The sequence below is a fragment of the Podarcis tiliguerta genome, assembly GCF_965153285.1.
Source record: "Podarcis tiliguerta genome assembly, chromosome: 2".
Lineage (NCBI taxonomy): Eukaryota > Metazoa > Chordata > Lepidosauria > Squamata > Lacertidae > Podarcis > Podarcis tiliguerta.
Genome location: NC_139535.1, coordinates 5,566,135 through 5,578,231, shown reverse-complemented (window position 1 = coordinate 5,578,231; position 12,097 = coordinate 5,566,135). Strand labels below are relative to the sequence as shown.

General features: G+C 47.2%; 1 protein-coding gene across 1 annotated transcript in view; it reads left to right on the top strand.

The window, feature by feature from the left end:
- The window catches only part of LOC310672905 (uncharacterized protein), a 36,381-nt gene that overhangs the window by 18,091 nt on the left and 6,193 nt on the right, over positions 1-12,097 (top strand). Inside the window, exons 6-12 of the mRNA XM_083430558.1 lie at positions 336-394; positions 2,505-2,693; positions 5,095-5,370; positions 7,731-8,006; positions 9,320-9,604; positions 10,337-10,423; positions 10,703-10,735. Coding sequence (XP_083286684.1) covers positions 336-394; positions 2,505-2,693; positions 5,095-5,370; positions 7,731-8,006; positions 9,320-9,604; positions 10,337-10,423; positions 10,703-10,735 — 1,205 coding nt within the window. The remainder of the gene's footprint in view (positions 1-335; positions 395-2,504; positions 2,694-5,094; positions 5,371-7,730; positions 8,007-9,319; positions 9,605-10,336; positions 10,424-10,702; positions 10,736-12,097) is intronic.

Sequence of the window (12,097 nt, the reverse complement as noted above, 5' to 3'; positions counted from 1 at the left end):
CCCGTCCATAACAAGCCTCAGCTGGATACGTTTGCCCAGAAGGTGCCCTTTTGATCTTTGCTTCCTGCACATTTCATTAAAAAATTCCTTTAGAGACCAACTAAGTTTGTTATTGGTATGAGCTTTTGTGTGCATGCACACTTCTTCAGGTACCAACACAGCTACCTACCTGTACATTTCATGTGCGTCTTGATCATGCCCAGGGATGGAGTCCTCTGCAAGGGGAGCTGGGTTGGACTAGATGCTCTGACTCTGTTATTCAGATGCCCCCGTCCTTTGCCAGCTTCACTGTGCTCAGTTAACCTGACACCCTCCTGTGTGTTTTTCTGCAACAGGTATGTGGACTGGAAGAGCAGCAGGAACAGAGGAACCTCTCTGACATCTGAGCAGAGAGGTGGGTAGATCGCCCTACTCATGAGGAGCTATTTTGCCTGCCCAATGGCAGGGCAGCGAATAAGAGAGAGCCTTGTATGGACAGTACGGGGCTGTTCAAGGAAGAGACACAAGCTGGAAATCCTAAGAAGCTCAATTGGAGAATTCCAGGATGGGCCTCAGGACACCAGATGGAGGAACCTGTTTAAAGGATTGCGTCAAGCCAGCAAGTTGAAAAATACTTGACCCTACAATGGGCTGATTTTTGTGCTTCCTATCACAAATGGGATTTCTTTAGACATTTCTCCCTCTTCTTCTGATTTAAGGGTTTGGGGCTTTTGCTCTGCAAGAAGAAGCACATGGGAACTTTGTATCATTTTTTACTGCTCTCCATCATACCATATTTTAGGGTGGAAGTGTGCAGTGTTCTTTTTTAAAAAAGAAAAAGACTGTTTGTGACTCTATGCCACATGTTGGTGCCAAAAATGCTAAGCTAGAAGAACCGTAGTTTGACCCTGCAGAAGGCAGCTTTAGATGTTCCTAAATCTTATATTTTTCATTGCTTAGCTAAATTATGGTGGTGATGAGGAAATTGTAACAACAACAACAACAAACAACTGGAACAGTGGCCTCCAGCAAATGCTGCTGTTAAGGCTTTAAAAGAAATACAATAGATTCTATAGACAGTTCCCTGCATCCCTATCTGTAGTTTCCTGATGAGTGTGAAGCCCTCAGGACGTAATCAGAGCTGATGACTAGCTGACTTGGTTTATTCCCCACTTTAACATCAACTTACGTGGAAAGCATAGACACACACCTGTATCTGCTCCCTAAAAAAAGCTAAACAACTTTGATCTGTACCCCCCCCAAAAGGGGGTGGATCACTGCCAGTTTTTTATTCTGCGAGTGGATCGCAGCCTCTTAGGTGTTGGACGTCCCTGCGCTACACCAATCAAACTTGTTCAAATAAAGGAGGTGATGATTACCTGTGTTTTCATCATTTTATCCTAGTATTGCAATAACATTTCATAAGACTCTCATGCCACAAGGTTCTGTGTGTTTTGCTGCGACAGCTACCTCTCTGGAATTTGTCACAGCTGCTTCATTTCCACCTCCCAGGATTTAAAATATATATTGTATGCAAATCAGGAAGCTGAGGTTATTTTACTTACAGCGTTTTTATCCTGCTCTTAGGCTAAAAAACGGTCCTAAAGCAGCTTACAAATGTCACCTATAAGACGGTCCCTGCATTCAGGCTTATACTAAAAAAAGACACAACACAAAAGGAAAAGGGGTTGGGTGGGAGGAGGAAAAAAGGAAGCTTAAGACACTATCTGGCAATGGACACCACTCACTATTAATGACACTTTTGGCCCCAGTGAAAGGATTGCAAAGGTGCATTATGCCCTGAGAGAAGGAAAAGGAGGGATGGGGTGGTTTATGTTTAGGAGAAGTGTCAAATTGTAAATCAGCAAAAAGGCAGGATATAAATGCAATACAATCAATTTATTACTTACAGAACTGGGTGTATCAAGTGAGGTCCTGTCTGTGTCCCTATGATCCCTGCTTTCCCCCCTCCTCCCTACATCATTTCCTTCCCACACGACTCAGATTCCCTCCCTACTTTTTCGACGGAAATTCTGAAATCGAAATTTAAAACCATGCAACAAAGCAATCATACAGGAAAACTGAGCTACGGGCAACGTTCAAAGTGTCTCATACTTTAAAAGCCTGCCAGAACAACAACAAAAATCCCCTCTTGGCAGTTAGTGGTTGTCGACTATTCCCCCTCTGGAAAGGAGGGAAAGGGAAGGGAGAAAAGTCATCTGCGGAGGAGAGGATGGGAGAAAACCCACTTCCAGGGTCCCAAGCCACTGAGGACTTTCAAAAATATTTGATTTGGAGCCAGGAGAATTTTGGCAAAACCCTTGTGGTTCTCCAGGGAAGGGATATTTTCACCTCCTCCGTGATGAACGTGGACCCTCCAGACTCTTCCGGCAACATTCAAGTTTTTACCCCCTTCCCCGCATCTCTCCCAGCAGAGGAGGCAGGAGGAACGCGGAGGGGGCGGAGTCAAGGGAGAGGTTTCGCTTTCGCTTTCCAGTCCATCTCTCCCACGCTGCGGTTTTCAGATCTACCCAGCAACCGCCGCCGCAATCTGCACGCCGTTTCCCTATTGGTGGAATATTTCCGCCGCGGCTCCTCTTCCGGACCCTTCTGCTGGCGGGGCGGGGATCGCTTCGTCCCGATGGGGGTCCTCGTCCGTGGGGCCCCCTGGATTCTGTGCGCTGCTGCCCACCTGCTCCTGCTGGACCACGCTGGTCAGTACCTCCGGGGGCTGAACTGCGCGGCGGGGCGGAAAGAAAGATCCCAAAGATCCCGGGGTTGTGGGTGTGACTTTGCTTGTCACCCAAAGGGGTAAGACCAGGGGGGAGTTCCCTACCCGACGTGGAGCCGGATCCCTTGAGAAATACCTGTTTTTCTCAGTCTTTTTGTTCGTTTTGCGTGCCACCTTGGGGGCAGGAAGCGTTTCAGAGGAGCGCAAGGCGAGAATTAAGGGATTTGGGGGTCGTGTTTGTGGGGCTCATCATCTACCTACCAATGCAGCGCTGGTCTCTTCCCTAACGCACACGGTAATGTGTGAAGAGAGCTACTAGCAAGGGTGGGTGGGTGATCTGGGTGGCTTTGAACTGGGAAGTCTACGGAGTAATTGGCCAAAGCGAGTCCTCCTTTGCTTCAGGTAAGGATGTGCTGTGTCGGCTCCTTGGTCCACCTAGTGGCCAGGGTTGGAATAGCTGGTGGGAAAGGGAGCTCTGCTGGGGAGGGCTGGTTCAAATCTTACCTCTGCCATTCACGAACTGGGCAGGTTTACCACACCTACCAGCCAGTCACCCATTCCCAGCACCCTTCTGACTAATACCCCTCCCCACCCTCTCACTATATAGAAGGGTCTGGTGACTTCTGTTTCAGTGTATCTGAAGAAGTGCGCATGCACACGAAAGCTCACACCAAGAACAAACTTAGTTGGTCGCTAAGGTGCTACTGGAAGGAATTTTTTAATTATGAACATTAATTGAAAATGAAATAATTCTAGCACCCTCCCTTTTTGAGGAATGACACATACGTATTAGCTGTGCTTAGAGAGATCTGAGCAAATTCATCTATAGGGCCTGATGATAATTCCCCCCCCCCCCCCAGGTGATGTGAGCGTCAGCACCCGCAGCTGCCTTTCATATTTAAAATCGGGGGTGGCAATACTGACCTGCTACTTTGCAGGGTCGTCATCAGGCTTAGGAGAATGTCAAATGCTCTGAACGCCTTATTCTGCTGCCCCTTTGCTGTCCTGTCTGTCTGTCAGTGGTTCTCCAGACACAGCTGCCTTTCATCTTTAAAACTGGCAAAACGGACACAGGACAAATAGAAGAAGACACCTTCGCCCCGGTATGGTTCCCCTTTATCACATACACAGCCCAACAAGACAACAGGAAGGATCCGCCGACAGCATACAAATCAGTATGGCTAACCTGATCCAAAAACACACACACACATACCCTCACTCACACACAAAAACAAAGATCACCACAGGCAACCAAAGACAACCAACCACTCATTAGGCCACCCCCAACCTCTCCCACCACCAAGGAAATACAACAAGTGAATAGTAAGTGAACCCACACAAGTGACGCTGACACAAAACCCACACATACACTAAGTAGAAGCATTGCCACCCGGCCCGACCCCACTCACCATGCCCCCTCCCTCTCTTCCCCCTTTCCCCCCTACTCTAACACTGTATACACTAATGTCTCACAACAAATGAAACTGATCTGTAGAAAACACGACTTGAAAAAAAGAGACAATGCACGTATTTTTGTAAATGACAAAATCTTTAATAAAAATACAGTCGTACCTCTTGTTACGTCAGTCTCCGGTTACGTTTTTTTAGGATACGAACGTATACTTCCGGGTTTCACCCTGCGTGCATGCGCAGAAGTGCTCTATCGTGCCGTGCGCAGAAGAGGCGCTCTACTTGCGGACTTTTCGGGGTGCGAATGGCACCCCGGAACGGATTGAGTCCGTAACTAGAGGTACCACTGTATTTTTAGAATAAAACTGACAAAACATCCACACGTTCAGTGTCTCTGCGTACAGCACTTTGCCACTCCCTCAAGCGCTGGGCACGTTTGTGATTGTTCATCTAGAACAAAACATTTAGGCTGAAGTCTTTGCTTTCCTGGGTGTAAGCGCCATTGAACTCAATGGGACTCACTTCTGATAACACAGGGGTTGGCAAGGTTTGTCTTGCCTGGGCCGGATCAGCCCCATGGGCCGGATTGTGTGTGTGATTTTCAGCATCTGCGTATGCGCAGGTGCAATGTTGGGTTTCTGCATCTATGCAGATGCGATTTCCGGCACTGCGGAAGCGAGTCCCCAGTTGAGCACAGTGCGCTAGCAGGCAGCTCGGTTCGGGGGTGGCTCGTGGGCTGATCAGACGACCTCCACGGGCCACTTCTGGCCCATGGGCCTTATGTTGCTGACCCCTGTGGTAACATATGTGCACAGGATGTCATGGTTTTCTGCTTTAAAATTTAAGGAACCAACAGCACCACTTTGAGAGCAGTCTTCTCAGGTTCCTCGCAAGGATAAGGGTCTGTGAAGGTTTTATTTGGTGGAGTGTGGATTCTCCTCTTCAGGATCCCTAACTCTGCCCTTCTTTTGCAGCCTCTTCCTCCCACTCCATGCGCAATTTTTACACTGGGGTGTCAGAGTCCGGCCAGGGGCTGCCCTGGTTCGTTGCCGTGGGCTACTTAGATGACCAGCCCATCTACTACTACGACAGCGATACCCGGAGGGAAGAGCCTGCCGTGCCCTGGATGGAGAAAGTAGAGGAGGATTACCCCAAGTTCTGGGACAGGCAGACGCAGATCTTGCATGGCTGGGAGCAGACGTTCAGAGCGAACGTGGAGATTGTAAGGAACCTTTACAACCAGAGCAAGGGTGAGTGGAGGGGGCGAGGAATGGCTCTCTCTCCTGCTGAAGCTTCTCCCTCAGATGAAGGCCTCCACTCTGGAACAAATGTCAGCTCTGCCTGTGGTAGATACATGGAAGGATGATGATGATTATTAATTATACCCTGCCCATCTGGCAGGGCTTCCAGACACTCTGGGCGGCTCCCAATAGAATATTAAGAACACGATAAAAGATCAAACATTAAAAACTTCCCTGAACAGGGCTGCCTTCAGATGTCTTCTAAAAGTCAGATAGTTGTTTATTTCCTTTAAAATGATGGAGCCAATGTAGGTATTTCAGGACCGGTGTTATATGGTCTCGGCGGCCACTCCCAGTCACCAGTCTAGCTGCCACATCCTGGATTAGTTGTTGTTTCTGGGTCACCTTCAAAGGTAGCCCCATGTAGAGCACATTGCAGTAGTCCAAGCGGGAGATAACTAGAGCATGCACCACTCTGGTGAGACAGTCTGTGGGCAGGTAGGGTCTCAGCTATATGGTTAACTCAGAACAAGCCAGCCCCAAATTTGGCAGCTCAGCTTTTCAGCAGAATCCAAGAATCCTAAAATTGTAGAGTTGGACCCCAAGGGGCATCTAGTCCAACCCCCTGCAATCCAGGAATCTCAACTAAAGCATCCATGTCAGATGGCCACCCAACCTCCGCTTAAACACTGTGGGAAGGTTTACTTTAGCAGAGTTAAACAATCCCCTTTTAAGTTTATGCAGTGATCAGCTTGTACTGACTCGTCTGAGTTCTGCTAATAAAGATGCCTTCCTGGTTAAAAATCCCTTTGAATCCCTCTTAAAGAATATACACACGAATCTGATTCATGTTAATATCTTACTCTCAGATTCATTCCGGTTTACAGAACTGTACCTGAAGGCAGGCTGAGGTTACATAACAAGCAAATAAACTCTACCAGAGGGAAGATGATCCTGAGGTGACGGCAACTGAGCAGTTTCAGTCAGTCAGTCAGTTTTATTGCACATAGCCAAAGGCTGCCGCAATGTATGCAGAATCCTTCAACAATTAAAAGAAAATATGCTGGATTAATACAAAAAACTTAAAACATTTATATTATCAAGACATTACCTATTCTAAACAGAGCTATAAGAGTACCTTAATATACAGGTTAAGACTTTAAACAATAAAATTTATAGGCTAAAATCGTCACATGGCCACTAATATATTAAAAAAATAATGTTAATTAATACAATGTGCAATTATATTCGGAGTTTGGTGATAAAGACTGCAACTGAGCAGTTACCTTTCAAAACTACCAGCAACTGACAAACTGGTTGTCACAGCAACTGGTTAGAACATGGCGGCCGTTAGTCCTCTGTCGGAATGTTGCACTTGACTGCAGCTTTACATCCCACAAAAACCTCCAAGGAAGGAGAGTTCACAACCTCCCAAGGGAGACCTTCCATGGTCAAACGACTCTTACTGTCAGAAAGTTCTTCCTGATGTTTAGTTGGAATCTTCTCCCTTGTAACTTGAAGCCATGGGTTCGAGTCCTACCTGGTATTTGAATCATGCCTAGTTCTACCTGCAGGCTTCCTCTTTGGCTTCTTTTAACTCTACTTCCTCCGTATCCCTTTTTTAAAAATGGATATCTGGTCACTCCTGAGCGTATCTCATTGGAAAATGTGGCAGAAATGCTACCAAGGGTCTTTTCCCGGTTTCCTGGTGCATAACATTTTGTGTAGATGCATAGCTCAAATGTCCTCTCCCTACTCTGTCAAAAGAAACAAGGTGGCAACGTTAAAGGTGCTTAGAACAAGCCCTGGGAGCTAGGGTGCCTGCAAATTTTATCCACTTCTGTCAAAACAGTGTTGAAGGTAGAGATGCATGGCGATCGTTCCCATCTAACATGAGTGGGAAATGAAGGAAGTGGGGGGAGCTTCATATAAAGAACTAGTGGTGTAGCATGGGAGGCCATGGGGCGGTTACCCCGGGGCACAAAATTGTTAGGAGGCACAACATTTCAACACCCAGTGCTGCCTCACTACAGCGGCATGCGGTCTCCTGCATGATACAAACACCCATTAGGCAGCTGAATGTGCATTATTATTATTATTATTATTATTATTATTATTATTATTATTACCCCGCCCATCCGACTGGGTTTCCCCAGCCACCCTGGGTGACTCCATCCATTCCCCTCCCTCCCACTGCTCCCTCTGCACAGCCCCGGGCTTTGGTAAACCACGATACACCACTGCAAAGAATGAGCCCTAAGAACATCAGTTCCCTGTGGGTGGCTGGGAGCCCCAGTGCTATCTCTCAGCATGTCTTTGGATGCCTGGCGTTAAGCTCACTGGCCTCCTGAGCCTCTTTATATTTACAGGGTTTCACACCTGGCAAGCCATGTACGGCTGCGAGCTGAGGCAGGACGGGCACGTAAGTGGGTATTCCCAATTTGGCTACGCCGGGAGGGACTTTGTCACCTTCGACAAGGAGACCCTCACCTGGACGGCAGCTGACACAGCAGCCCAGGTGACCAAGAGGAGGTGGGAAGCCGACTTGGCTGCCAACCAGCGCAGGAAGCACTTCCTGGAGGAGATTTGCATCGAGTACCTGCAGAGATACCTGAACTACGGGAAGGAGGTTCTGCTCAGGACTGGTGAGGGGTGGGGTTTTAGAGGGCTCATTGGGGGGAAGTTGGCCATTTCCTTACAACTTATAGGGTGGCATTCCTGCCAAATGTCTACCAGATCTAGGTGATGATGGGGATAGGGAATAAATGGGGGGGGGGGAATGGCTTGTTGTGGGTTTTGGGGGGTGAGGGTAGGACTTGAAATACCTTCCTTCAAGTTAGAGTGAACTGAATCAATTCATCCATTAGGGACCTGGTGACATTTGCCCCTCAGCCCAGAGGTAGCTCACTGGGAAAATCTCAAAACCACAAGTTTGGAATGCGGGTGGTGCTGTGGTCTAAACCACTGAACCTCTTGAGCTTGCCAGTTGGAAAGTCAGTGGTTCAAGTCCCTGCGAAGGGGTGAGCTCCCGTTGCTCTGTCCCAGCGTCTGCCAACTTAGCAGTTCAAAAGCACGGCATGGTCACAGAAATCAGACAGTGAGAAATATGCGAACATACAATTGGCATCGCAAACCCACAAAATGCTCACAATTGTGAATGGAGATGAAGCTGTCACTCGAAAGACAGTGTATGAGTGGTTTAAGCATTTCCGTGAAGGGCAGCAAACCATCAAAGATGACCCTCAGTCTGTCAACAAGCAGAACGGCGGCAAATGTCGACAGAGTTCATGAGTTATTGATGTGGGATTGGCGTTTGTCCGAATGATGGTGGAAGAATCGCTTATTCCGTGTGAAATTGTTACTGAGGTTACTGAGTTGTCCCACCCTCCATATTCTCCCAATCTGGCCACACCGGATTTCTTTCTTTTTCCAAAGCTGAAATCTACACTGAATGGGCACAGATTTTCCAACATTTCACATGTCCAAGCTGCTGTGATGAAGGAACTGAAACCAGTATGAAAAGAGGACTTTTCCAGAAGTTTCTAACAGTTCTATGTTCTGTGGTTCTGAGTTCACAAAGCATTCATAAACACTGTTGTCAATGGTTGTCAATGGTGCGTTGTATCAGAGGGGGCCTACTTTGAAGACCTGTAAGGCATGTATGTTCAAATATTTTTTGCTGTCTGATTTCTGTGACCATGCACTGAACTTTCCGGTCACACCCTGTAATAATAATCCAGAAACAGTTCCAAGACCGAAACGGACTGGAGAAGATGCCAAGGGAGGCTGAGGAATCTGGTTCCTTCAAGGTTCTTCTTAATTTATTCAGGATGCTACGAGTGTGGGATATTGGCTCTCTGGGTCAGGATTGAGGGGGACTCGCCCTGATTTTACAGCATCCATCCTGCCAGCCACCAGAGACATTCCTGTGTTAACCCCAATGCGGCCCTTTTTGCAGAGGCTCCGGTGGTGAAGGTGACCAGGAAGGCAGACTATGATGGCCTGGAGACCCTCGTTTGCCAAGTCCACGGCTTCTACCCCAAGGAGATTGAGGCCAACTGGGTGAAGGACGGGGAGGTCTGGCAGGAGGGCACCCTCCGAGGATTGGTCGCCCCCAACTCGGACGGGACCTACTATCTCTGGCTCAGTGTCCAGATCGACCCCGAGGAGAGGGAGCGCTTCCGGTGCCGCGTGGAGCATGACAGCCTGGAGAAGCCTCTGGACGTGGCCTGGGAGGAGCCAGGTGGGCTCTTGGAGGGGGATTTTATCCATTTTATTTATTGAATTTCAAACCCAGAGATGAAGGGCAGGGGAAGCAACCAAAGACGCCCAGCCGCTGCATCACAACATAGATTGGCAATTCCTAGTTGGATCCTTTCTGTACATCTGGGAGCAAAACAAGTTACAGTTGTACCTTGGTTCTCAAACACCTTGGTACTTGTCCGTTTTGGCTCCTGAACGACGCAAATCTCTAAGTGGGTGTTCTGGTTTGCAAACGTTTTTCCGAAGCCGAATGTCTGATGCGGCTTCCAATTGAGTGCAGGAAGCTCCTGCAGCCAATCGGAAGCCGCGCCTTGGTTTTTGAACATTTTCGGAAGTCGAACAGCACCTGCTGCCTCGCAGGCCTTGAGCTCAAAATATTATGTCAAAGGTAAAAGATGGCCACCATCTCTTTGTCTGTAAACGTGTGTGGTTCTGAGTTCACAAAGCATTCATAAACACTCTGATTTTTAGATATGAATAAAACCTTACTATGGCTTCGCCAATTCTGTGGGGAACTCTTGCACACCTTGCACAGGTGGGGGGGGGAGTAGAGAGAGAGAAGCACGTTCACTACCTTAACATCCTTGGAGGAAAAGGTGGGATTATAATTGCAAATAAATAAAACTGAATGTCAGATCTCCATCTTTCTGCCTCTCCCATGAATGGAAAATATTGCTCTGAATTTCCCTAATTTTCCCTAATCTGCTTTTAGCATCCAACATGGGACTTGTTATTGGGTGCATCTTGGTAGCTGTCCTGCTGGCAGTGGCTGGAATTGCTGGGATCTTGGTGTGCATCAGTAAGTAACTTGTGAATGGACTTGCTGGGGATTAGGGACCTAACTCTGTTGTGGGAGAGACTATCCCCTTTTGAAGGAATCCAGGTGACTCCATGGGCTGGTCTTCTCCACTCCCCCCATCCCCTGGTGCTTGGCGTGTTCCTCATTCACCCCTGGAGATTATTAGGCAGGGACCAGAGGAGGCACCTGCCACAAGGCCCTTCCTCCTTGCAGAGAATAAAGCTGGAGGATCTCTACAAGGTCTCTTTCCATCCTAACGCTCTGATTCTGTCTCTGCAGAGAAAAGGAAAGATGGATACAGAGCAGCATCAAGTGAGTGATGCCTTCCTCTTTGCATGCTCAATCTAATGCAGGTAAATTCAGGGTGAGAACTGAACGATTAGTTGAGCCATGTGTAAGTATATTTCCTCTGTATTATGTTTATATGAGATGATGATGATGATTACATTTGTGTACTACTCTTCATCCATAGACCTCAGTGCAGTTCGCAACATAAAAATGCAAAATAAAACAATATGATAACACACCAATAAAAAACCCCCTCTCTCCTATCCTTTACCTGTGCACTGCACTGCGCTGATGTTGTGTGTTACAGTGGTATAGAGATACTTTAATAAATTAAATAATAAATAAAAAGCACAGAAAAAGGCTTGGGACCTGGCTTCCTGAGACTCTCTCCCTTCATCATCTTCATCATATTTTTCGCTCTATAAGACGCACCAGACCATAAGACGCACCTAGTTTTTGAAGGAGGAAAACAAGAAAAAAAAATATTCTGAATCTCAGAAGCCAGAACAGCAAGAGGGATTGCTGTGCAGTGAAAGCTGTAATCCCTCTTGCTGTTCTGGCTTCTGGGATAGCTGCACAGCCTGCATGCGCTCCATAAGACGCACACACATTTCCCCTTACTTTTTAGGAGGGAAAAAGTGAGTCTTATAGAGCAAAAAATATGGTAATTTGTATACCGTCTTTCTATCTTACAATACTCAAGGCGGTTTACAAGCTGAAGAAACAAAAAATGTACATCTTATAACAATCTAATGCAATACAAAAATGTGATAATAAAACAACTTTAAAATAGGCAACCTACATAAAAAGTAACAGTCAACAATCATTAGAATAGCATTAAATAACAACAACAACATATAAAAGTTAAAGAGAAATCCACTCAACGGTTACAATAAATAATTTCCAAACGATAATCAATAAAATGACGGCAATCCACAGTACATAAAATAGTACAATACAAATTGAGAAGCAGAGGCTGGAGGGTGGAGCAAGGCAGGTGGAAGGAGGCCTTGCTTCGTTGTGCCCTGAAAACACATCGGTTAGAAAATGGGAGGATTCAAGGCACCGAGGAGGCAGGCTTGGTTTCTTTTTAAATTTTATACCCCCCTTTCCCCCACATCTGAATCTCGAAAGGTCTCACAGATGCAGAGCTGGACCGAGTCCTTTAACGGTGGTGTCCTAGGCTGCAGGTGGCCTGTTCTCGTCACCACCCTAGCTGCAGTATCTCCCCTAGGGCAGAGCAGACCCACATTGCAATAATTTAGATTTGAGGTGGCTGGAGGTGTCAGTGCCTGGACTACAGGGGTCAGGTTGCCCTGTAGCCTTATGAGGCTTTGCCCTCGGGTGGGAAAAATATTGCGCCTGGGAAAGGGAAGTGGGAGTCGA